The sequence below is a fragment of the Erpetoichthys calabaricus genome, chromosome 11 (assembly GCF_900747795.2).
Source record: "Erpetoichthys calabaricus chromosome 11, fErpCal1.3, whole genome shotgun sequence".
Classification (NCBI taxonomy): domain Eukaryota; kingdom Metazoa; phylum Chordata; class Cladistia; order Polypteriformes; family Polypteridae; genus Erpetoichthys; species Erpetoichthys calabaricus.
The window spans coordinates 138,768,096-138,792,153 of record NC_041404.2 but is presented as its reverse complement, the minus strand read 5'-3'; the positions used below and the strand labels follow the sequence as shown (position 1 = coordinate 138,792,153).

Below are 24,058 nucleotides of genomic sequence, written 5' to 3'. Positions count from 1 at the left end.
TGCCACCTTTTGGAAATCTTCGGATGTGGACTTCTAAAGGACAGAGATTTGACGTTATGCTGAATGGCCGGACTGTCATCATCCCGTCTTGTTCTTTTCGGGATAAGGACAAGCATAGAAGTGCAGCCTGCAGTGGGCTGGCGCCCTGCCCGGGGTTTGTTTCCTGCCTTGCGCCCCGTGTTGGCTGGGATTGGCTCCAGCAGACCCCCGTGACCCTGTAGTTAGGATATAGCGGGTTGGATAATGGATGGATAGAAGTGCAGCCTAATGGTGATAGACACTCGCTGACCAAATTATTAGGGACACTCTACTAATAGTGAGAGCAGGCCACCTCAAGTCTTCCTGGCATGGGTTCCAAAACTATTGGAAACACTCCTTTGAGATTCTGGTCCGTGTCGACACGATGGCATTGCACAAATTCTGCAGATTTGCCAGCTGCACGTTCGGGCCGTCAGTGTCCCATTCTGCCACATCCCAGAGATGTTTGATTGGATTCCGATTGGCTGACTGGGAAGGCCACTGAGGAGCACTGAACTCCTTGTCACATTCATGACACCAGCTTGAGGTGACATTTCCTTTGTGACATGCTGGAAATAGCCATCAGGAGATGGGCCTGAAGGGGATGCACACAATCAGCGATCCCCACACCATTTGACTCCTACCATCGCCAGCCTGGGCTGTTGACACAGGGGGCAGGTTGGGTGGATGGATCCATGCTGTCGGCGCCAGCCATCTGTGTGCCTCAGTAGAAATCACGAGTCTTCATGCCAGGCTGTATTTTCTGTTGGTGAGCCTGTGCCCACTGCACCCACAGCTTTCTGTTTTGGGCTGACTTGAGTGGGTAATCCAAGGTGGTCTTCTGTTGTTGTGTGTCCTGAGTGGTTACCCGAGTCGCCGTAGCCTTTCTGAACCAGTCTGGCTGTTCTCTTGTGATGTCTCTCATCCGCAGGATGTTTTTTGTTTTTCGCAACCATTTCTGAGTAAACTGGAGAGACTGCTGTGCCCAGAAAACCTCAGATCAGCCCGTCTGCCACCAACTCGCTGCCATGCCATTTGTTTCCTGTGAACGTTAACTGAAGCTCCTGACCTGACTCTCAATGATTGGCTGACTAAGGATAAGCAGGTGTTCCTAATAATTTGCTCAGCGAGTGTACATGTGAGTTCTGTAACCAAATATTAGACAGCTGCACGAGAAGGGTCCTTGTCACACCGACCCTCCATTAGGTAAAGCAGACCCTCGTGATAAACCCACTTTGCTCTTCCACTTCATAAAGTCACAAACGCAGTCCTTGTCATCTCCTCTTTACATATTTTGGGTGGGGTGATGCCATGCCAGGGCCCTCCACCAAGATTACAGAAGTTTTGCACACCTGCTCGGTACCCGAACCTTGATGGCGGCCCCCCCTAGTCTAGGGACATTGTGATCGGGCCTCGCGCAGCACCACCTTGTGCACACTTGCTTTACACGTCCGTCCGCTGTTAAGACCCTCTGCCCCCTTTGTAAGCTTCATTATAATCAACTCCAAAGACGTGAAGGTCTTATTACGAATGGGAGTGGGGTATGAGTGTGAGTGTGCCCTGTGATGGACTGGCACCCCATCCAGGGATGGATCCTGCCTTGTGCCCACCATTGTTGCTCCCCACAAGCTCTAAAATGGCTGATCAGGATGGAAGATGAAGGCTGGATGTCAGAAAGTGGCGTGGAGCTCCACAGTCCCTGCCGAGTGGAAGCCGTCTTTGGATGCTCTATTCCTCAGTGCCCCTCAGTTGTCCCTTGCCCAGTTCTAAGCCCATACTCCTGTCCAGTGCTGCTGGGACCCTGGCGGGGAGGACAAATGACCAATCAAGTGCCACACCTGGGAATGTCCTGCTCTGCCGCTGGGGGACAGGAGTGCCACTCGTCCAGATGCCCAGCGTAGTGAGTGCACCTCGGACTCTTCTCATGTGGCACAGAAGCTGCGGCCTTTTCTTGCCTCTTATTTTATTTTGGCCTTTTTTTGTTTCTGCAGAATCTGGAATCAAAGCTGGCCTCCTGCCGAGAGTTTGTTTATGACCAAACGCCAACTCGGATGGCACCCTCTGCTGCTGCCACCACCACCGCCTCCACCCTCGGGAGCATCAAGTCAGCCAGGGAGTGCCACGAACACCGGCCCACTTCAGCAGGCCTGTCCATGTTTGACAAAGGGTGAGTATTGTGAGTTGGTGCCAAAGCCCGACGTACCCCGTTACACAAGAAAAGAGGGCTTCGCGTTTTATTGTTGTACAGCATTGAATCCCAGCGGCTCACAGAGAAAGACCCCTTAATAGCAAAGTGAAAACGGACCTCTGCACCGGTGGTCTGAAAGTAGTTATAAATATAGCACCCCATAACATGACGCCCGGTCATCACTGGCCCACCCATTTAGTCAGAAGTCGCAGCACACATTGCAGGGCCCAACAGCCCTGAGCAACACACCCAGCATCCTCTGCAATCCGTGAACTTGTGCCGTTGTGGAGGCCGAAGGAGGTGCGACACACAGCTAGGCGGCCGATTCAGAACGTAACGAGACCCCCTCACGTCCTGCTCTCCTTTGTGTAATTTGACGTTTTTTTACACTCAATTAGCTATAATGACGGAGCAAAAACGCATGTTCAGAAAGGTCTACAAATTTAATAAAAACCAAAGGCCACAGTCTCTCCTTTCCTTGAAGCATTCAGACCCTTTGCTGCGGCCCACCACATTGGGCTCGGGTGCCTCCTGTTTGCTTCAGTTCTCCTTGAGACGTGTCGAGAACTTAACTGGAGTCCACCGGTGGCCCATTAAATTAGGTGGACGTCGTTTAGGAAGGCAGACATCTGTGCCTGGGTATTGAAACAATCCCACAAGTCACACTGCATGTCAGGACAAAAACCAAGCCACGGATTCCAAGGAACTCCCTGTAGACCCTCATGATCAAATTGGGGGGCAGGACAAGGGGATCTAACTGCTCCTAAAGCACGGTGGTCTCAAGAATTGTTGGCCGTCCTGTCAAACTGAGGAAGCGGGCAAGAAGGGAAGTGACCCAGTGGCCACTCAGACCGCTTCAGAAGTCCTCTACTGAGATGGGAGAACATGGCAGACGGGTGGCCATCTCATCGGCCCTCCATAGTAGAGTAGACAGACGAAGGTGACGGCCCACAGGTCACGAGAGAAAAGAAATGAAAGTCTTTGGGCAGAACTCCACGCACTGCTCCCCGCCTGCCTAATTGTCCTACCTTCACTGAAGCTCGACGGTGGCTGTGGGGAATAAGGAGACTGGACAGAAACGAGTGACCGGTGAGTGCAGCCAAATGCCACCCTGGGGTCCTGCCCCAGATGGCGGTGACGGTTCAGTGACTCCAAACATCTGGCAATAGAACATCTGTGAAGAAACCTGAAGATGGCCGTTTATAGACGACGTCAGCTCCGCTCTGAGGGACCATCTGCAGGGAAGCGGGCCAAATCCAGGTGTGCAAAACTTGTAGAGACGCACCAAGGCGTGAGTTTAAGGGTCTGAGCGGATTTCGATGCGTTTTTTTTTTTTTTTATATATAATAATTTACTTGAACATTCCGGTTGATTTTGGGACTTCTCACATCACGCTAAGTATCGGAGTTCACGTGTGGCACCGATTTAGAGGCGCGAATCCAAGAGACAGACTGTGGGGCAGGGCCCTCCTCACTCACACGCCAGCCTCCATTCAAATCGCTCTACCTGTCGCCACGTGTTGGAGCACACCTCGCCTCCGCTTAGCTAGCGATATCCGTTTGTTCAGCAGACGACATCATCTCGAGATTGTTAAGGAGTAACGTTTGACGCTTTTGAGAGAGATCAGAGCTCCGTGTGTTTTAGAGGGCAGCTGCTGGAGCCTAGCACAGGGCGCGCCAGTCCGTCACCGGACAACCACCCACCAAACACACACACACACTTGGACCAATTTAGGACCACCAGTTCATCTAACCTGCATGTCTTTGGGCTGAGGGAGGAGGAAATCCAACGCAGACACGGGGAGAACATGCAGACTCCACGCAGGGAGGTCCAGGGACACGAACTCTGGGGGTCTTAACTGCGAGACAACGGCGCCGCCCGTCATGAAATACATTGGGGATATTTTGATATTCACATTAAGTTTTTCTTCTCTGAATATTTAAAATCCAACGCCTGCCTGTCTGTCTGCTTTTCATGAGAGAACTGCTTAACAGTTTTTTTTCTAGAATTTTCTTGAACATTCCGGTTCTCTCACCACGCTACGTATCAGAGTTCACTTGCAGGAGCGATATATTCACGCTAATCCGAGAGAGGGGGCAGCGTGACGTCAGGAGTAGGGAGCCGGGCGAAGCCTCCATTCAAATCGCTCTACCTGTCGCCACGTGTTGGAGCGCAGCTCGCCTCCACTTAGCTGGCGATACCCGTTTGTCCAGCAGACAACATCATCTCGAGATTGTTAAGGAGTAACGTTTTGACGTTTTTGAGAGAGAGTTCAGAGCTCCGTGTGTTTTAGAGGGTGGCTGCTCATTGGCAGAGATATCATGTGATCAGATACAGTGCCAGCGTGTGACGTACCCACCTTCCACTTGGCCAGAGATACCTTACCAACTTTTTACATTTTTGGCAAAGAGATCACAGCGCCATTCACACCCCTGACAGCAAAACCAAAAATATGAAATATCAGGAGGTCCTCGGATTCCCAAGCTATCAATAGAAGATCAATTCTTCTCAAATCAGATTATCACGTTTTTTATTTTATTGATTTTTAAAGTTTGTTCTTTTTCACGACTATGCGGGGGGGGGCAGCAAGTCTTCTATAAATGAGAGCTTTCACTTTTAGATTTTGAATACATTTGCAAACCCAAAGTGTTCAGTTTGTCATGATGGGATATCAAGTGTGGCGTGATGGGAACAAGTGGCAGATTCCTCCATTTAAAAAGAAATGTACAACACAATAAAGTGGGCAGAGCGTGTGTGGTGTGGGGGGGGTGCTCAGTAAATGTGTGTGTGTTAATGGCAGCTGCCCAGCTGGTAAGGTGACAGGTAAGACCCTCAATCCCCGTGGCCCTCCATGTCCAGCACACGTTGGACTGTCGCTGATCTCGTGAACGTGGGGGGGGGGGGTCGTGGTCTCCCTTAAGGGGGTTAGGAGTGAATGCCAGTCTTAATACTTTTTTTTTGTTTTCCAGGTTGGTCAAGCGGCTGGACTTTGCCCCTCCTAGTGGACCCCCTCAGTCCGCGGTGTCTCCTCAAGGGGTTGTGAAGATCTTGCTGTGAGCTGCTCTCCCATCTTTTCATGCATAACTTTGCTCAGATGTTTCAGGCCTTACCAGTTTGGTTTTTTATTTTGTATTTTTATTTTATTTTAAGTCTCGCGAGAGACTGCACTGCTGGTTGCCCACTGGAAACTGAACTTTCTGAATGGCCTGAAGTTTGCTGCCCCCCCCCTTCCCCTCCAAGACCCCTGAAAGACACTTCCTTAGCTGCTACTACTGGCTGATGGGATTGTAGAGAGTGACGAGATGTGATAGTCAGGCGCCCGCCGCACACACATCCCTGTAGTGGCCTGGCCACTGCAACTGAAACTAAACTGGTGCGCCTCGTCCGTCACCTCCTTCAGGACCACTGCGTGTGCCCACCACTCTGAGATGTTCCACTGTTATACTGAATCCATTGCACTTTGGAAAGACGTCGACGAGCATTTGCACGGATGGCGCCCCGAGCTCACAGTGTGGAATGCCAGCCTGGCACATGAGCAGAGCCTGAGGCCATCTGTGAACGCAAGCCGGGCATCCTTATGCCACCTTTAAGCAGTGCGTTCACCACGTTTGACTTTGGGGTGATAAAAAGGTTCAAATTTGTATGTCTGGCCGCCTGCCATTGTAATCAGGGTTGACGTCGGGCACCGTGGAGGAGTGCAGTCGGCCTTCCCAATGTGACCGCTGGCGCTCCTCTGTTTAGAATGAAATGAATTTCAATGAGGACTTCTGTGAGGATGGCAGATATTTGGTGTTTATGGCTGGAGGTGATGATCACAAAATAATGACGTGTTTCTAGAATCTTCTAATTCAGAAATTGGCAGCGCCAGCCCTGGCACTCTGACCATCGGGGTTTTTTTTTTTGTTTGTATTTATTTATTTCTTTTTTCAAACTGAATTCGTCCTCTGACGTCCCACCCTGTTGTTCTCCGAGCCCCTCGTTTAATTAAGACGACGTTCTGCTGTCCTCGGCCCACAATCTTGTGGCTTCCCCAGTGGTTTCAGGTGTCATTTCTCAAGCTGCTTTCTCACTTTTGTTTCCTTCGTGGTCACGTTGATGGGGGGGCACCAGGTCTCGCTTCCCAGACGTGACTCTCAGAAGGAGAACAGACATCTGGGGACAAAAAAAGTGGACAGTGGAAAATGGTGGCCAAATCGGCCGTTGAAAAGGCTCCGCCCACTGGGCTTCTTCCTAAAGACCCCGCCCACACAGTCTCCTCCAGGCCGCACACTTTAAACATTGCGAGGTTCCTCGGCGTCTCATGTCTATATCAGTGGGTAAAGTTTAAAAAGACGACACCCTGGGAAAATACAAAGGTGACGTGGAGCTCAGGCAGCGTAACGAGTGATTTGTGTCACGTGATGAGCGCGGCGACACACACACACTGCGGGTACTCGGTTCCATGCCTTCTCTCTCTGCTACGTTATCCTCCGGTCATCTTGACTTTCGTGCCGCTCTGTGACCTCACAGCAGCAGTTGAGCCGTGTGATGTAGGCTGTGGGTTTATCCATCCATCCATCCATTTTCCAACCCGCTGAATCCAAACATAGGGGTCTGCTGGAGCCAATCCCAGCTAACACAGGGCGCAAGGCAGGGAACCAATCCCGGGCAGAGCGCCCACCCACCGCAGGACACACACACCAGGTACACACTAGGGCCAATTTAGAATCGCCAATTGACTGTGGGAGGAAACCCATGCAGACACGGGGAGAACATGCAAACTCCACGCAGGGAGGACCCGGGAAGCGAACACCCAGGTCTCTTTACTGCGAGGCAGCAGCGCTACCACTGTGCCACCATGCCAGCTGTGGGTTTACTTCGTGTTCAAACATTGCCGCCATTCTGCCGTGGCCTGACCTGTGAACGAACTTCGGTTATTAGTTCAGACGTTGCTTTCTGCACACTTGAATGGTGGGTGCTGTGCAGCCTCGCCCATAGTTCTGGCGTCACGTCGTTGGGCACATTTACTAATTTGTGTGATCTGAGTGCCAAATCTGCATCTCCTGGGGCGCGTCGTCCAAAGGAGGTGAAACGATCTGCCATTAGAGTCGATAACAGAGTGAAGCATCCAAAGCTTATTGTGTCATTCAGATTTTCACAGTCGCAGCTGCTGGATCTTTCCGTCTTTCATGGACGCCTACACTGTCATCGTATGTGAACATCGGCGAGCCCACACGGCACCTGCGCTGGCGTTCACGGTTACCACTCGTCCATTGATGTCGTCGATTGCCAAGGTGTTGTCTCTCCTTCTCTCTCAGTTTACGGTCACAGTTTATTTTTAACGCACCTCCGCAATTGTGACCCACATTTATGTTTCGGTAGCAGAGGGTCTTTTTAGGAGAATTTTCGGCGGTAGACCGTTCATCGCAATCAGAAGCTTGCTGCCCACCTGATTGTTGCAGTTCAAAGCTCCGCCCCTGGCATTTAGATTGGCTTAGAAATGTGACACTCGGCGAGTCGTCTAATTGTTCCCCGCCCTCTTAGTTGTCTCCGGACGTCAGACTCACACGTGTGGCTCCGAGAGACCAGGGAGCACCCGAATGTTGTGGAATCTTTAAGGGGACACTCCGAGTACTCGAGGAGCACGTTGGCCTGCATTGGCGGTTTGCGGTCACCTGAGGGAACTTACGAGATCAGGACACGTTACACTCGGGGTCAGGGTCACCCATGGGGGGGCCTATCAGAGCCCCGTTTCCTAAAATATGATGTGTTAAACTGCCGGGATGTTTCCAGGACCCAATGGGTTTGATTTGAAGTAGTGGAGTGAGCCCCAGATGAAGCCTGCCACTCCTTTATTGATGAAATGGCGGCTCTCGGCTCGGCGCACAGAAGCCGCTTCCCTCTCTCACGCTCTTCATTTCTTTTCTCCTTAACCAGCAGCCGCCTGGCCGTGAGGTGCAAATGAAAAGAGAAGCAGCGGTGTATTATCCGCTAACTCGGAACACGTTGGAACCGTGTTGGGTATGAAGAGGCGGTTGTAGTAGGGACAGGAGCGAAACACGAGGATGAAGAGGTACCGAGATCACTGCTCTGCTTCCTAAAGTGACTTGTGGATTTATTTATTTTTTTGTCAAGAATGTTTCATTCAGGCGGGCAGGAGGAGAGCAGAACCAACCAAGCCCCCCACTTAAATAAGGAGGTGCATTAATGCCAAGAACAATGGCTTCAAATTAAGAAGCTGCTTAAAATGAGCAACGGAAGCCAGTCTGGTGGTCCCAGACCAGGAGTATCTGCCCCTTCATCTCCATGTGCGCCCATCAGACCTTGAGATATCTGTCCAGCCTTACCTTGGTGCTGTCCATCTGTCTGTCCGTTTTGTTTCCCCAAAGCCATTAGGGCACTGGATGCAAGGCGGAACTCAAGCCGTCTGGCACTCAACACCCACAATCATTGGCACTAAACGGGCACATCCTGGACGATGTCTTGAGGAGAGGAAGCCCCCACAGATAATTTAAGATGGACACATGCAGAGTTGGCACAGATTATCTCCTCGTCCCTGGAGTTCAGATTTGTGCCCCTCATACGTCACACCAACTCTTCAAACCCGGGCACCCTTTTGTGCCATTTATGGTTATTTCCTATTTATTTATAACTAATGTCCGACAGAATAGATGTGTAAAGGTGCCTAGTTTAATCGACTCATCACAGGTGGTCTCAGTGGCATTTTGTTTAAAACCCCGTTCTTTAACTGTTTTAGGAAAACTAAAGCCAGTAATTGGGCACATAATGGGTTGTGCCACACTCTTAACGGCACATTTTACAATATTAGCACTTGGGTTGTACAAGGGGAGGACACGGGGGGGCACTCCGGTTAGGGGGTACTCGTGTCTTATCAGCTTCTCACTGAACCATCCTTGATGACCCCAATGTAGACTAAGCGGCTGTGAGAATGAATGTATCTACCCTTCTAGGAAATCGCATCCTTTAGAAGTAAATAACTGCACAAGTTTGGTTAGCTGCTTTCTCTGGTGGGCTTCTCTGGGAAGAAATTAAAATCTGAGAGCACAATATGAAAAAAGACCCCATTAATGAAAGAAATGTAAGGTGGCCCCACCGTTAACTGCACCTGCTCAGCTCCCGACTCATACCGAGTTGGGTGGTCTCCTTGTCCATGTGGCCTTCCTCCTGAACGGCATGTGAGGAGGTCCACAGATGGTCAGGGTGGTCTTCTGTCTTGCGCTTGACCCCTTCATGGCTAAAAGCAGGCTTAGCAAGCGGAAGTCTATGACCTCTGTGCTCAGCAGGGCTTCAACTACGGTGGTCCTGCCATCTGACGTGGGATCTGCGATCATTTTTATAAAGCAGACATGAGAACTTTTAGGACCAGGGCTTCGACACCTCAGTTTTCCACCTGAAGCTGATGGGGGCTGGTGGACCTCCTAGGACCACAGAAGGCCTTTTGTCTTCATTACCCCCCCTCCCCCCAGTGGTCTCTGTTCACTTTATAACGTCAGGTCGTGTTGTTGGAGACCCTGTTAGAAACGCTCCCGTGACTGTGGCGGGGGGTCACTGGGAGTTGAACTTTCAGAAGAATGAAACCAAGCCAACCTCCTTTGTGATATCAGTCTTTATTTTTACTATTATTTTTTTTTTGTAACATGCACCTGTGCTTTTTATCTTTTTAATGTCCGTTTCACTGCTTTTTGTAAAATATTTTTTTTCTAATAATTCAAACCAAAAAAAAAAAAAAAAAACAATAAATTGACCAGTGTGATACGAGCTCAGACCAGATTTGTCTAATTTTGGGGGAGAAGAGGAATGTCCGCTTCAGGGGGACCTCATTTGTAGTTCGTGTCGCGAAGTCCGCCTTCTGGCGTGGATCCCGTCGGGCGTAGTCGTGTGCACGTTGAGGGTGGCGGCCGTCTGTGAGTCATTCGTGCCCAGTTAACCTTGACTGACTGACTGACAAAGTGTGTCCCAAGCTGGGGTGGCAGGTCTTCAGAGCCGCTCTCCGTCTCCTCAAAATTCTTCTCGTCATTTGTGTGATCCTTCACGAATTTCATGTGCCGTTTTGGGTTCGCTCTCCTCACGACGGGTCAGCAGCATTTCACATGGGGGGAGTGTTTTTGGGCTGCCCACCTTCCATGTTTTGTTGTTTCTGCAGGGAGCCAATGGTGGGGGCTGGTAATGGGCGTGGCAAAGAGTTGCAGGCCTCCCTTTTTTTTTTGCCTACGTTCCTTGGCCTGCTTGGATTAGTTAAGAGAGTCACTTTAAGGAAACTGAGGCCTCGTTTCTGCTTCATAGGCTTGCTTGTACTGTCAAGGAGTAATGGGTTCTAAATCCAGAGCCGATATTTGAGGAGAGAAGGTGCGCGTCGACCAAGAAGCAAGGGAGCCGGGCAGTCTAGCGTGGACCATTCAGGTTGATGGTGTTGTTGACTCCTGTGAGGCTTGATCTAAGGAAGGTGGGGGGTGGGGGGGATTTCTTTTAGGTGTCACAGAATGACCACACCCACCAGAGGTCAGGGGTTTATAGTGGCTTGAAATCGCAAAGTCAGAACACACAAAGCTTTCCTTTTAATTCCTTTTATGCAAAGTCCGACTGCAGTCCAGACAGGCAGACCTTTCTTCACCCAATTCAGGACATTGCAGTGGTGGCAGCGGTTGTGGGGGGCCGCTCTGGTTGCCCCGTGCTGACAAGTGGAGAATATGTGCTTGTGACTTTTAACAGCTTTTTTTTTTTTTAATTTGATGATACGAAAGGTGATTTGAGTAGCGCCTCCTTCAGGTGAAGAAAGAATTAAAATAAAACAAAGGACTCTGTATGGCTTAGTCACTGGCTTTGGTTCCGTTGAAATCCCCGTCGCGGACATCGGCGTCCTCGTCTGAGCCCTCTGCGTTGTCGGCCATTCCACGCCGGCCTCCTGATCGACGGGAACCTCCAAAAGATGGCTCGTTTCCTCTCCTGTGACCAGAAGGAAATAACAATAGGACGAATTTACTGTAAGCAAGGGTGGCTCACAAATGTACAGCCGAGGTAGAACACGGAGACAAAAGTGGACCTCTCCTTGATGGAAGACATCCTGGAAGGTGTGGGACGCTCCAGTTGGTCTGCTGTCCCTCACACGTGAAGCAGAGGCAGCAAACAAAATGTCATCGTGGGGTGGGGGGGAACCCAAACGCGTCTGCTTCCATCGTAATGAAACTAAAGACGGGTGGGCTTCAAAAGGGACGACCAAGAAAGGACTCGAAAAAACGAGGACAGATGACAGGACCGTAGAAAATCTGAAAGTCGGCGACTCTTTTTAGCGAACCGTACGACTCGCTGTGCAAGCATCAATCCAGTGGAGCTCAACGGGGGGTCCTGCACAATGTCATCGCTGACGCTTAGTGGATGGGGATGTGCAGGAATCACCTGAATGACAAATCTCGACTCGCTTCACTTCTCATTCCTTTTTGATTAAAATTTATCGAAATCGCCGAACATAACCTCTGTCGCGGATGATTCGCTCCTTCGTCATACAAGCACAAAGCACCAGCGGCACGTTCACAGTGTATTGGAATGTTTTGTACAGTTCATTATTGGGACTGTTTTAAATATTTAAGCAATACCAAAACTTATGTGGTTTTGTACATTCAACCAATTAGTCACACAAAACAAAACCTTATAAAAATATGACTTCATTTTTTACAATTTCTTGCTTTCTTACTTTAGCACACACTTTTTATCTCTCATTGACTGCACTGCACTTGAGTCATTTGCTGAAGGAGTCGACTTTCTCATTACCCGAGAATGAGGCACACGACTCTCACTCACTTCACCTGTTATGTTAATTACACTCTCAACTGTGGCGTCATGCTTTGAAACAGGACAATATGTCATTAATCATACACAAAACACATATAACAATTATTGTGTACTTATAATTATGTATGTACACACAAAATAATGTATGAATAATTACAGTATGTATTTTTTGATGCAGGTTGCGATTAGAGGGGAAGGGGGCAGGCAACCCCCCCAAACCCCCTGAACTTCACATATGTGCCAGCATCTAATCCTGGAAATGAACTGAACAAATCAAACGGGCTGATTCACTTAAACAGGTAGTTTGAAAGGCTTGAATCGGCAAAGAGAATCCTACAAAAAGGGCGTAACGCAAGATGTTGGTTGTAATTCAAAACAAAAATTTTGGTCGTAAATCAAGTTGTTCGCATGTCAGGCCAGTCGTATATCAAGGGTCGACTGTACATACTAACATCGAACACTGTTGGGTGTATTCCATATTTAACATTTGCAGTGCGCCATCTGTTGGAATATATTTTGCAACACATGTAGAATTTGACTGCATTTGACTTTGATTTCAACAGATGGTGCACTGCTGTTGAGATTCCAGTACTAAGTGCTGTATACGATGTCTTATTCAGCCCAGAAATGTTTGGTGCATCTACTACTAAATACTCACCTGAAGGGGGTGAAAACTTGATATGAGAGTTTTTTGTTGTTCTATAATATTTTTATAACAAACGTCTCACAGATCTGTGTTCAGTTTGACATTACAGTCAATTTTTTTTTTTTTATGTTGATCGGTAAACCAAATGAAATCCACTGGGATTTGGTGTCGGACAATAAATAAAATGTGAAAACGTCTAAGGGGGGGAAATACAGGGGGTGGTGATCAGACAACTCTGGGGGACCCTTCAGGAAATGTGAAAGAAAGGACAACGGGGTATACTGCGGTGTACCGGTACTGGAAATAAACATCCGCATTGCTCTCCCTTTTCATCGCTTCAGTTGTGTTTGGAGTTTCATGGGGAACAGCCCCCCCCCCCCCCCCAAATCTTTATTGATGAGATCATGACGGTAGAGGGGGAGCCGTCTTAACGCTTTGACATGACCTGAGCTTCAAGGGGGAAGTGGAGTGAAGCACCAGGGAGGCCAGAGTAAGACGGAGGATTTTGGAGTTTTCCGTGATTTGCTTTGGATCCATTTTAGTGCCCGGTGGGAATTCTGAGGTCTGAAAGCTGGCGTCGATACTGAAGTCTGAATTTTAGTGCCAGTCCACCACTACTCTGTCGTGATCGCTTGATTTGGATCTTTGGGATGAAGCGGAGATGAATGACAGATCTCCCAGTCCTGATAGGCTGGCTTATGAAAAGCGGGTGGAATCCTCTGGTTATTGAGGCAAATTAGAAAATTTGGTTTCTCTCCCGTAATTCAGGTAAAATGTAACCTTCTCTGTTTTACAAAATGGAAACCATCTCTAACAATTATCCAACGCCATTCATCCCTTCCATTGATTTGGGTGGGTGAGAATGGCAGGAAGGCAGTTCTCCTGAGAGCACAGGCAACATTTACAACCTCCTGATTGTGACCCAATGTACAAAGCAGAGGGCCACCCCTGTAGTCGGTAGAGGTTTACAAAAGGGAGACGTGACGTTTAGGAAGTGCCCTCACCAGGGTATCGCCATTCGCCAAGTGGAGGACGTCATCCGATTACCTCACTACAGTCCTGTTATGTAACTGTGATGGCCACTGAATTCATTTGCTGATTGAGAAGGCGGGTTTCAGTTTTGGGACGCCCCCTGAACCCGCTGGCGGTAGTAGTGGAGCAGAGAATGAAGACAAAACTGATGGCCATTTTGAACAATGCTGCACACGCTCTCTGCGACACACAATTGTTAAGAACTTCAGCAGAAGAAATGCGTACCCGTCTGTAGTGCCTCACTAGGTAGTATTTATTTTTTACTTCTTGCACATATTTGAGGGGGTCTGTTGTTGTTTGATATTTGTAATATTTCTGTCAGTACCCCGTCTATTTGATAAGAACTTCCCAAAGGAAGGGACAGAGCATCACTGAAGATCCACCACTCAGTTAGCTTACCGACAAGCATTGACACTTGGTGAGCGTCTCCTCAGCTACGAGGACACACAGATTTGACTTGAGAGCAGCACCTATGGGACCTTTCAGTCTTCAGTCCAGCATTTGGGGAGCGTGGGGATGAGGACACCTGAAGTACAGCAATGGACGAGAAGTATTGTCCTGCTCATCTCATCCAAGACACTCGTTTTCAACTACTCCAGACAAGTTAGCTCGTACCGTTAATGGGGTTAGTCGATCGGATGCAGAAAGATCACCGATGTGGAGGTCAGCAGGCCCAGGTTTTAGTATCAAGCCATCCGTCCGCCAGGAGGGGACAAAGCCATCCGCAAGACAAGCGAAGCCAGCAGGAACCTTAACTCATTTAACTGCAAAATGAGTTCCTTGGAAAGGATCTCCCAAGTGGCCGGTGAGCACAGAGACAGGAGAAAGGAAGGTCAGTCCCTCTCCGTGGAGAAGAATGCAGGAAGGAGGACGAGAGGGAAAGGGGAAGAGACGGGGAAGCTAAGGAGCACAAGGCTTCGGTACCTTTGCAGTCAGTGTGAGGAGTCCGTTGTGCCTCTGCAACAAAGACAGAGAATCACACCCCCTTGTACTCAGCCGTGCGGGGCCAAACCGAGGGTCCCACGCCCACCCAAGTCATACCCCCAGCATCCCAGGCAAGAAGGGCTCAGTGGATATGGAGAGCATTTCCAGAGCCGTGCAGATGTCCTTCACCAGTAACATTTCAGCGGAGGTCCTGCCTATGGTGGGTCTTACTGGTCACACACGGGACTTTAAGAAAGGACCCCCTTGGTCCTTAAAAACATCAGTAAGGTAGCCAGTCATCTCTGTGCCATGTGACGTAACACAAATTGACAGCTCCATTGGTCTTATTAAGGATTAACTACTGTGGGGGGGGGTACAGCTATATAAATAAAATGTATTATTATTATAAGTCATTTACTACAGTGTGCAATACTGAAAGACCCCGTCAGCCACACGGCTGAGAGACCCCATGACCACTTTATTGATTAAGGTTTTTAACTAAACTGAAGTTGCACCCCAGGGCCGCCTTTAATTTTTTTTATTTATGTCCCACTCTCTTTGGACAATCGTCGTAAGAAGAATCATTTGACCGTGTCGGGCTGCCAAGTTAGTGTACTGATCTAAAAAAGATGTCGCTGGCAGCCTCGTCAAAAACAAATTGTTCTTGAGTGGCAGGCGTTGGCTTTCATAACATCTGAGGTCAACCGAAAAATGGTGAGACCCCCAGTGTTTGAGGTAAAAACTTCAAAATGGAGGCGCTGCGTAGGGCCAGTGGCTCCCAAAGGGTTAAAATGTGGGCACACTGAACAAGTGTGGTGGTGACATTAGTCACCGGGGCCTCATTTTTAAAACTCGGTGTGGATGCGAGCGAGAAAATACAATCTGTTATAGTTGTGTAGTGCGCCTGATCTCTCGTTTAAATATAGTGCCTTACATATCAACTTCTTATGCTGAGCTCTACCTGTCTGTCTGTAATCTTCATAATAAATCGATTTGAAACCTAAATCTCAAAAATCAAAATCCTTCACCACGTTTCGCCACAAGCCAGGGGGGCACAGCTCTGCTCTCCAATGGCAGCTACCCCTCCGGCTGCTTACCTGAGCTTGTTCTTGAGTGCAGAGATCTCACGGCTCAAGGCCTCGTTTAATTCCATTGCCTCGTCCAGGTCCCGCTGCAGTTGTCGGCGGGCCGCAGTGATGCGCTGACATTCTTCCTCCGACTCCTGCAGCTGCCTCTTGAGCTGCTTCAGCCGCAGGTTTCCTTTCTCTGCCTGAACACGGGGAGACAGGTTGGACTTGGTGAATCCAAGTGTCACGAGGAAGGGGGAGACGAGCTACACTGGTGGTTCTCAAACTGGGGGAGGTCACAGAGTAACAAAAAAGGGGGGAGCGAAGATGTGAAAAAAAGAAAAGAATCGAAAATATGAAAAATCCATCTATTGAAACCAAAACAAATTAACTTAAACTACACTCTGATACTTGAAAAATAAATATAGAGTTAGATAAATGTCGATAAAAGTTAAGTAGGTAGAATAAAATATGCATCTATGATATATCATTAAATAAAAAAGAACAAATTGGTATTAGTGGGCTCCTTTCAAAAAAACGTTAGGGGGGCCGCGATTAAAATGGTTATAAAAACTTGGGTTGCAAATACTTAGAGGTTGAGAAACGCTGAGCTACACGAACGTTAGGAGAGGCCACAGAGTGAATCTCGGCTCAGCCCTTGAAACCCCTTTCCAGGTACGCTCCTCTGTATTAGGAGATACCTGCAGGACATGTCTAGTGAACAAGAAGACATCGCGGGTACATTCTCAATAACTTTACAGCAGGGGTGTCAAACTCCAGTCCTGGAGGGCCGCAGTGGCTGCAGGTTTTCATTCTAACCATCTTCTTAATCAGTGACCAGTTTTTGCTGCTAATTATTTCTTTTAATTAGCTTGACTCAGGCCCCTTAGTTTTATCTTTCTCCTTAATTAGCGGCCAAACAATAATGAGACACGAAATGAGCCGCCACATGACCAGCTCACCTGTACCCATCACACAGAATCTGAAAATAGAAAGGCGGAGGTCTCAGTAAGGCTGATCTCTCAGGTCACCAAAACATCTTGACGGTGTTCTTAGAAAAAGACATCAAATCATCAGTTTTGGAAATGTCTGCTGTGGCAGAATGAATAGTTAAATAACGGGTTTAATGAACGGCAAGCATTAAGAAACCTGTTGGAGTTTGAAGCCCCAGGTTAAGGTGGTCATCTGTTGGCTCGTTTCACATCTCATTTTTTGTTTGGCTGTCATTTAATGAGGAAACAAATCAATTCAGAGGACTGAATCCTTCTGACAGGGCTATGAAAATGAAGGGGAAAAGAATTTAATTAGCAGTGGAAACTGGTCACGGATTAGGAAAAGGGTGAGAATGAAAACCTGCAGCCACTGCGGCCCTCCAGGCCTGGAGCTCGCCACCCCAGCTTTAGAGGCAGAAGGTTATTTCAAGCAATCTGAGTATTGTTGCGATTGACCCCAAGTGTAGCTCTACTACTGAAGAATGAAACTTCAACTCCCGGCAGTTCCTGCAGTGGCCCTGATTGGTCGTCTGCCGAGGGTGCAGGGGCTGCTGGGCACAAGGAGGCCGGCGCGACATTTAAAAGTGGGCCAGTTCTGCAAAAGAAAAGTCCTTTGTGTTTTGTGTCTGGAGTTGACGATTTGTTTGCCTTCCCAGACGTTCAGGCAGACGTTTGAATTTTATTTATACAGAGAAGATAAACAAACTTAATGTGAATATCAAAATATCTCCAATGCATTTCATGACGGGTGGTTAAGACCCCCGAGTTCGTGTCCCTGGACCTCCCTGCGTAAAGTTTGCATGTTCTCCTTGTGTCTGCATTGGGTTTCCTCCTCCCACAGCCCAAAGACATGCAGGTTAGGTGAACTGGTGGTCCTAAATTGGTCTGAGTGTGTGTGTGTTTGGTGGGTGGTCATGGGATAGGCTCCGGCAAACCCCCCCCAATAATGACCCTGTTCAGGACTAAGCTGGTTTGAATATGACTGACTGACTGGGCATTTCACAATATCTAAAAACAGCTTATTGTGAATATCGATGTATCAAATACATTTCAGGATATCGTAAAACTGCTTATCGAGATACCGCCCATCCAGTTTATTGTGAATATTGAGATACCCCCAGTACTCTTAATGATATTTAAACAAACTTAAAATGAATATCACAATATCTCATCTCACAATAATGTCTAAACAGAATTACTGCGAATCTCGAGATATCTCAAGCACACTTCACAATACGTAACAGCAGCTCTTTGTGAATATCGAGGCGTCTCAAATCTATTTTGTGTTACCAAGAAAAAAAAGAAAGAAAGCTGTACTGAAAACAAACAAAGTTGCACAGACTTTACAACGCACATGAAATTACGACTTCAAGGACTTGTGAATGCATTCCAGGTCTGCCCACCTGGACGCTGTGTTATTTTATCTCAATCTTGACGTGTGCCTTAAGGTGTTTTAAGACTTGAGGAATGCCAGAATTGTCGAGATCTCTCGGAGCGATCAGGTACACTGAAATGCATTCGAAACGTCAGAGAAGGTGTTTGTGTCCTCGATGTATGATCAGAGAAGCAGAATTTACTGTAAGGCCAGGTTTATACTTCACGCGACGTGACGCCTGCTGCAGAGGACGCTCCTGCTACGCAAGTGTTTTACTGTTTATACCTGCGCGCGTACTTTATGTAAATATGGAAGAATCCACCAGGTGGCAGTGTGAGATATCATCGCGGTGAGAACAGGCTCGGCTTCGCTGTGTTGTGATTTGCCTGGAACAGCCATTAAACTCCGAGGACACCAATATCTCTGAGAAGGATGTTTAATGATTAAATCCATCAATCCAGGGATGTGCTCATTCCAGCAAGTATCATGCACAAGGCAGAAACAATCCCTGGACGGGGCATCAGCTCATCACAAGGTGAACACAAACACTCGCATACACACTGGCGTCATTTTAGTGTCACCAAATCTCGATATCTTTGGAAGGAAACCGGAGCCCACTGCGGAAACCCAGCAGAAAAACATGAGAACTCCAGGCAGGGAATACCAGCAACGTGACTCTCTGTGAGACAGCAGTGCCACCGCATCACCCCCATGTGTGTAATTATTAACAGTATTGATTATTTAAACAAAATTACCAATTTGTCTGTGAAATGTAACATACGTACTTTAATGCATTTCATCATGAAAGTGATATGAAGTATAAATCTAAGGATTGTAAATGTGCAGAGAGTTGGCATGTCATACATTTAATGTGTCCGGTGTGCCGATTGTTGCCTGCCGCTGCTGTCAGTTCAGGAGGAAGCAGCAGAACCAAAAGATGGTATGTGAGACTTTTAAAATGAATCGTGTCGTTACGATGAGGATCGGGCACCACGAATGCATTTGTATGTCCGCATTTTGCTTCACCCCATCGCACCATTCATCAAACATCGAAGCGCGCACATCAATCCCGTTAGCGGCTTTCTGTCACATGTGGATAGTAAACGGAGACGCTGACGTCACATTCCAACTTTTATCACACTGCGCCCCCTGACTTTTTGCCGGTACTGTAACTCGCGCACCCGTCGCTTTCATTTCTGAAGACCTGCTCAGAGGACACGTTGTATGAACGCTGGGAACGCGTGGCAGCCATGATGCGTGCCCATCTGCGTTCTGAGCATGAAGTATAAACGAGCCCCTAAGACATCTTAAAATTCCTTGTGTGGTCGGTCTGAGTGTTCATTCGACTTGCTGTACCCACTTAGGGGCTCCTCTTGATGACAGGGGTCATGATATTTGCCTCCCCCTGCCGGTGGCCGTTCAGTCTTTTCCACCTTGAACCAGCCACACTGACCCACCTTCCTTGCGCCTGTGCCTTCACCGACCCACTCCATCCAAGTCTGACCCTCTGCTAAGACACCAGCGGCCATCACGAAGCGCGTTGGGTGCAGCTGGACTGGACACATTTGCCTTTTCCCATCATGCACTTGCGTGTCCGCATTCCACCCCACCCGGCTTGCTCCTCACCTGATCTTTGAACTGCTCAGCCTGTTTGCGTTCGTCTTCCACCTGCAGCATCACCTCCTTCAGCTTCTTATCCTTTTGCTTCAGTGACTTTGCGGCAGCCTGTTTCTGTCTGTCGGGGTTTGGACACAGTGAGGGTGAAGTTAAGCTTTATATAGTGCCTTTCATAAGGATCTCCCTACCATTGGCCTTTCATTACCAGTAATGTAAAATTACTTGTAACTGTGTTCCCAGATAGGTGAAGCAAATTCTTCAGGCTCACCTAAAGACTCGAAGGTGGTGCCTGTACTGGCAACGTCCACCAGGGGGCCCCGCTGCCTGCAGTGTTAAATTTTGCTTACTTGGCTTCCTGTTCCAGCTGTTCCTCCATCTGCTGGACCTTTGACTCCAGAGCTGCAATGCTGGCCTTGAACTTGGACTTGATTGCGCCTTCCATTTCCTGGAGCTTGGCCTTGAGCTCCTTGTTTTGCCTCTCCATTTGCTGGCGCGCACTCTCGTTCTTCTGGGCCAAGCTGCGCTCGGTGGCCAGCTCGTTGTTCAGCTGCTCGTTCTGCACGGAGAAAAGACGGACGCGGCTCATGCCATCAGAATGACCAGCCTCCTCTCATCGCTTTCATTTCCAAGTCCCATGTGACACTCTCCCCTAGCCACACCCACAGACCTCAACAGCCCCTCCCCTAGCCACGCCCCTTACCTGCTGCACAGTTTTCCTCAGTCTGTCATTCAGCATCTCCATATTGCTCTGTTCCTCTTCAAGTTCTTCCTCCAGCTGGGAGATTTTCGCCTCCAATCGACGTTTCTCATCAGCCAGTGCTGATCTGTGGGGCAGGGGGCAGCAGAGAGCACAATTTAGATGGATGGGATAAAATGGGGGGGAAAAAAAAAAAAAAAAAAAAAAACACTCCCATGGCATGATGGGACACTTGACTTCCATCTATGGACCCCCTGTTTAGCACTTACTTTCCAGATGTGTTGCTTGCCAGCTCTTCAGCCAGCTCTTCTTTCTCCACCTCAGCCTGCTTGCGGGCACGTTCAGCGGCAGCCAAGTCCTGACGTACAAGAACATGAGGGGGTTACAGGAGTGCAGTGACTTGACAGCCCACCTGTGTGCGTGACGTGCCTTGAAGTCCTCTCCCAGTCTGGAGATCCAACCTTGTCCTGTTCAGCTGTTCTGATGTCCTCAGCCCCCCATGTAACTGTCAGCTTGTTCCATATGTCCGGCCTCCTCCATACCTCAGCCCTTCTATTGTCCTTATCTCCTGTCCACTGTGGGCCCCCCCCCCACTCCGCACTACAGACTGGATATTCTGCTCCTGTGGTCCACGTGGCCATCTTCCCTGTCCTCGTCACCTCATCCCACTCCTCTGATGTCCACCCTTCTGTCCTCTGCTTCCTCAGCCTTGCTTTTCAGTGAAGAGGCCTGTGGACTCTTCCCATCCCACAGTCTCTGCCCCAGCCTCCATTATTCCTCTTGCCCTTCTCTTCCCCCACTAGCCCACCTTGCTGGGGTCCTGACTTTTTTGTCTGCTGTCCCACTTTCGGGGTATTCTGCCTTGTTTCACACTCCTCACCTCGAGTCCCCATTTGTCCTCATACTTTTATTTATGCTGGAGGGTTTGTGGGTCCTTGTCAACCATCTCCTGTGCCCCCCTGGTTCCCTGAGCCCCCTTGTCTGTCCCACTTTACCTCCTGGAGCTGCATGAGCACGGCCTCCAGGCTCTTGACTTTCTTCTCACTCTCTTTAGCTGTGACCAGCACCTCCTCTCGAGCGCTGCGTGCGTCCTCCACCTCGCGCTGCATGTCCTTCATCTGGCCCTGCGGTTGTGTCACAAACAGAAGATGGACTGTTAAAGGGGAATGGGAGCCCTCATCGACTCGTCACTGTCCTTCTGTCTCCAGTGACGCAAACAGACAGACAAGGTCAGAAAACTGAAAAGGAGTAATGGAGCCCACCCCAAAAAGGCTGCCCACCATTGTTCCACAACGTGACCTGACAGACCTGGAACTTGCGCAGCTGTTTGATGGCTTCATCGCGTCCTTTAGTGGCGGCCTCGATCTGCCCCTCCAGGTCCTTGATGTCACTCTCCAGCTTCTTCTTAGCTGCGGCCACCAGAGTGCGCTGTTTACGCTCGTCTTCCAGCTCGGTCTCCAGCTCCCGTACCTGAGGGGCAACACAACGATGGGTGGGGGTTAAAGGGCAAACGGGGGAGCTGGTTTAGTGTTCAACTGCAGCAAGACTACATGTCAATTATTATTTTAAGGATGATAATTATATTAATAATAATATGTTCGTCTCTTTTGCCCAAGACACCTCACAAGTTCACTGTTCAAGTCTCACAACTGGTGGGACCCCGCTGAGGGTCTCACAATCAGATGCACCAACAGACTTGTAGCTCAGCCTCCAGTGCTTCAGCCCCTACACCACACAGACACGGGGGCAACATGCACACTCCACACAGTCAGGGCCAAGACTGAGATTTTTAAACCCAAGACTTTGGGACAACGGTTTGGGGTTTTGGGGTTTGTAGAGTCCAAGAAATGCAAATGACATTCAGCCTGACCACATCGCCATTCCTAAGTAAAATCAAAGAAAAGCCCCACTGCTTCTGTAGAAATACAATCAGTGAACATCTCCAGATGTTTAAGGAAGAGAAGAAGAAGAACAGACTGAGCTACCAAAACATCAGAAGAGGACCCTTGGAGCGAGAAAGGGCTTTGTATGAAGTAGGAGGATGTACTGTATGTGAAAGGGGCGACATGTGAGGGAGTGCAATAGGAAAGGTGCAATGAAACAGGAAGAGGTTTTAAAGGCACTGGATTTATACAGATATGCGAGGTGAAAGGCACTATATAATAATAGGTACATATGAAAAATGTTACATAAGATCTAGGAAATCCTCTATATATGTTGAAAGCACTCTACATCAGATTTGAAAGGCACTATATTCAGACAGACAACTATAAAATGCTCTGTATAAAGATAGCTATGGAAGGTACTATATAATTGGTAAATATGAAAAATGTGGCATAATAAGTATATAAGAAATTCTCTACATAGTATATACTGTATTTAAGACGAGCGGCACGGTGGCGCAGTGGGTAGTGCTGCTGCCTCGCAGTTGGGAGACCTGGGTTCGCTTCCCGGGTCCTCCCTGCGTGGAGTTTGCATGTTCTCCCCGTGTCTGCGTGGGTTTCCTCCCACAGTCCAAAGACATGCAGGTTAGGTGGATTGGCGATTCTAAATTGGCCCTAGTGTGTGCTTGGTGTGTGGGTGTGTTTGTGTGTGTCCTGCGGTGGGTTGGCACCCTGCCCTGGATTGGTTCCTGCCTTGTGCCCTGTGTTGGCTGGGATTGGCTCCTGCAGACCCCCATGACCCTGTGTTCGAATTCAGCGGATAGGAAAATGGATGGATGGATGTATTTAAGACACTAATATAGTTAGACAAATGATAAAAGACCCTGTAAATCAAATGTAAAAAGAAGTATATGATAAAGAGATGTGAAAGACACTACATTTACTGTAGATAGATGGCTAAAAAAATAGGTGTGAAGGGCACTATATAATAGATAGCTATAAAAGGTGCTATATAATAGATGGACGTGAAAGACACCACATTGACTACACAGATACTTATGAAAAGCACTGCATTAAAAATGGTACTAAAGGCGCTATATAATAGGCAGATTTCAATGGAGCTACACATCAGATAGATATAAAAGGTGCTATATGAGAGAATAATGTGAAAATAACTACATAATAATAGATAAATAAAAAGGCACTACATAACGGATGTGAAAGGCACTATATAATGGATAGTCCACATTTATGAAAGGCATTATAAAAAGCTATAAGAGCAGCTCTATATGAGTGTAAAGTTTCTATATAATCAGTAGATATGAAAAGTTCTAGGTGATAGACAAGAAAAAAATTATATAACAGAAATGAAAGTTACTGTATAAGATATGAAAGGTGCTACATAATACATAAATATAATAGCTATGAAAGGCACTATATAATAGATGAATTTGAAAGGCACTGTATACTGTAGATTGAGTTATGAAAGTTGCTACAAAATGCATAGATATGAAAAATACTATACAAGAAGTATATGAAAACTATATGATAGATGGATAGACAGATGTGAAAGGTGCTATATAGTATGATATATATATATATATATATATAGAGAGAGAGAGAGGGAGGAGTGGAGTGTGAAAGGTGCTATATAGCATATGATAGAAGTGACAGTCACTATTTGACACATAGCGATGTGCTCCTAAAGTGCACGACGGTCCCCACGATGTCCAGTCCTGTCATCTTCATCATTTTCTTGATTTCATGTCCTCCACTTACACCAGACTATCGTCCAGATGGCTCTCTAGGTTGAAGTCTGCTCCCTGTCCACCT

At 48.0% G+C, this 24,058-nt stretch overlaps 2 protein-coding genes across 6 annotated transcripts in view; one reads left to right on the top strand and one right to left on the bottom strand.

Annotated features, from left to right (window-relative positions):
- The window catches only part of nde1 (nudE neurodevelopment protein 1), a 32,535-nt gene extending 23,290 nt beyond the window's left edge, over positions 1 to 9,245 (top strand). For both annotated transcript variants that reach the window (XM_028814096.2, XM_028814095.2), the window contains exons 8-10: positions 2,010 to 2,185; positions 5,176 to 5,259; positions 8,123 to 9,245. In XM_028814096.2, the coding sequence (XP_028669929.2) occupies positions 2,010 to 2,185; positions 5,176 to 5,259; positions 8,123 to 8,150 (288 nt within the window). In that variant the 3' untranslated portion in view covers positions 8,151 to 9,245. The remainder of the gene's footprint in view (positions 1 to 2,009; positions 2,186 to 5,175; positions 5,260 to 8,122) is intronic.
- A 578-nt stretch (positions 9,246 to 9,823) lies between these two features.
- myh11b (myosin, heavy chain 11b, smooth muscle) overlaps positions 9,824 to 24,058 on the bottom strand; it is a 76,696-nt gene continuing 62,461 nt past the window's right edge. For 3 of the 4 annotated variants that reach the window (XM_051933994.1, XM_051933995.1, XM_051933996.1), the window contains 8 exons: positions 21,651 to 21,812; positions 21,338 to 21,466; positions 20,612 to 20,700; positions 20,346 to 20,469; positions 19,993 to 20,201; positions 19,655 to 19,763; positions 15,692 to 15,864; positions 9,824 to 11,149 (listed from right to left, as the gene is read on the bottom strand). In XM_051933994.1, the coding sequence (XP_051789954.1) occupies positions 11,014 to 11,149; positions 15,692 to 15,864; positions 19,655 to 19,763; positions 19,993 to 20,201; positions 20,346 to 20,469; positions 20,612 to 20,700; positions 21,338 to 21,466; positions 21,651 to 21,812 (1,131 nt within the window). In that variant the 3' untranslated portion in view covers positions 9,824 to 11,013. Of the gene's footprint in view, positions 11,150 to 14,594; positions 14,628 to 15,691; positions 15,865 to 19,654; positions 19,764 to 19,992; positions 20,202 to 20,345; positions 20,470 to 20,611; positions 20,701 to 21,337; positions 21,467 to 21,650; positions 21,813 to 24,058 lie in introns of all 4 variants that reach the window. The other variant, XM_051933997.1, reaches the window with a different exon arrangement.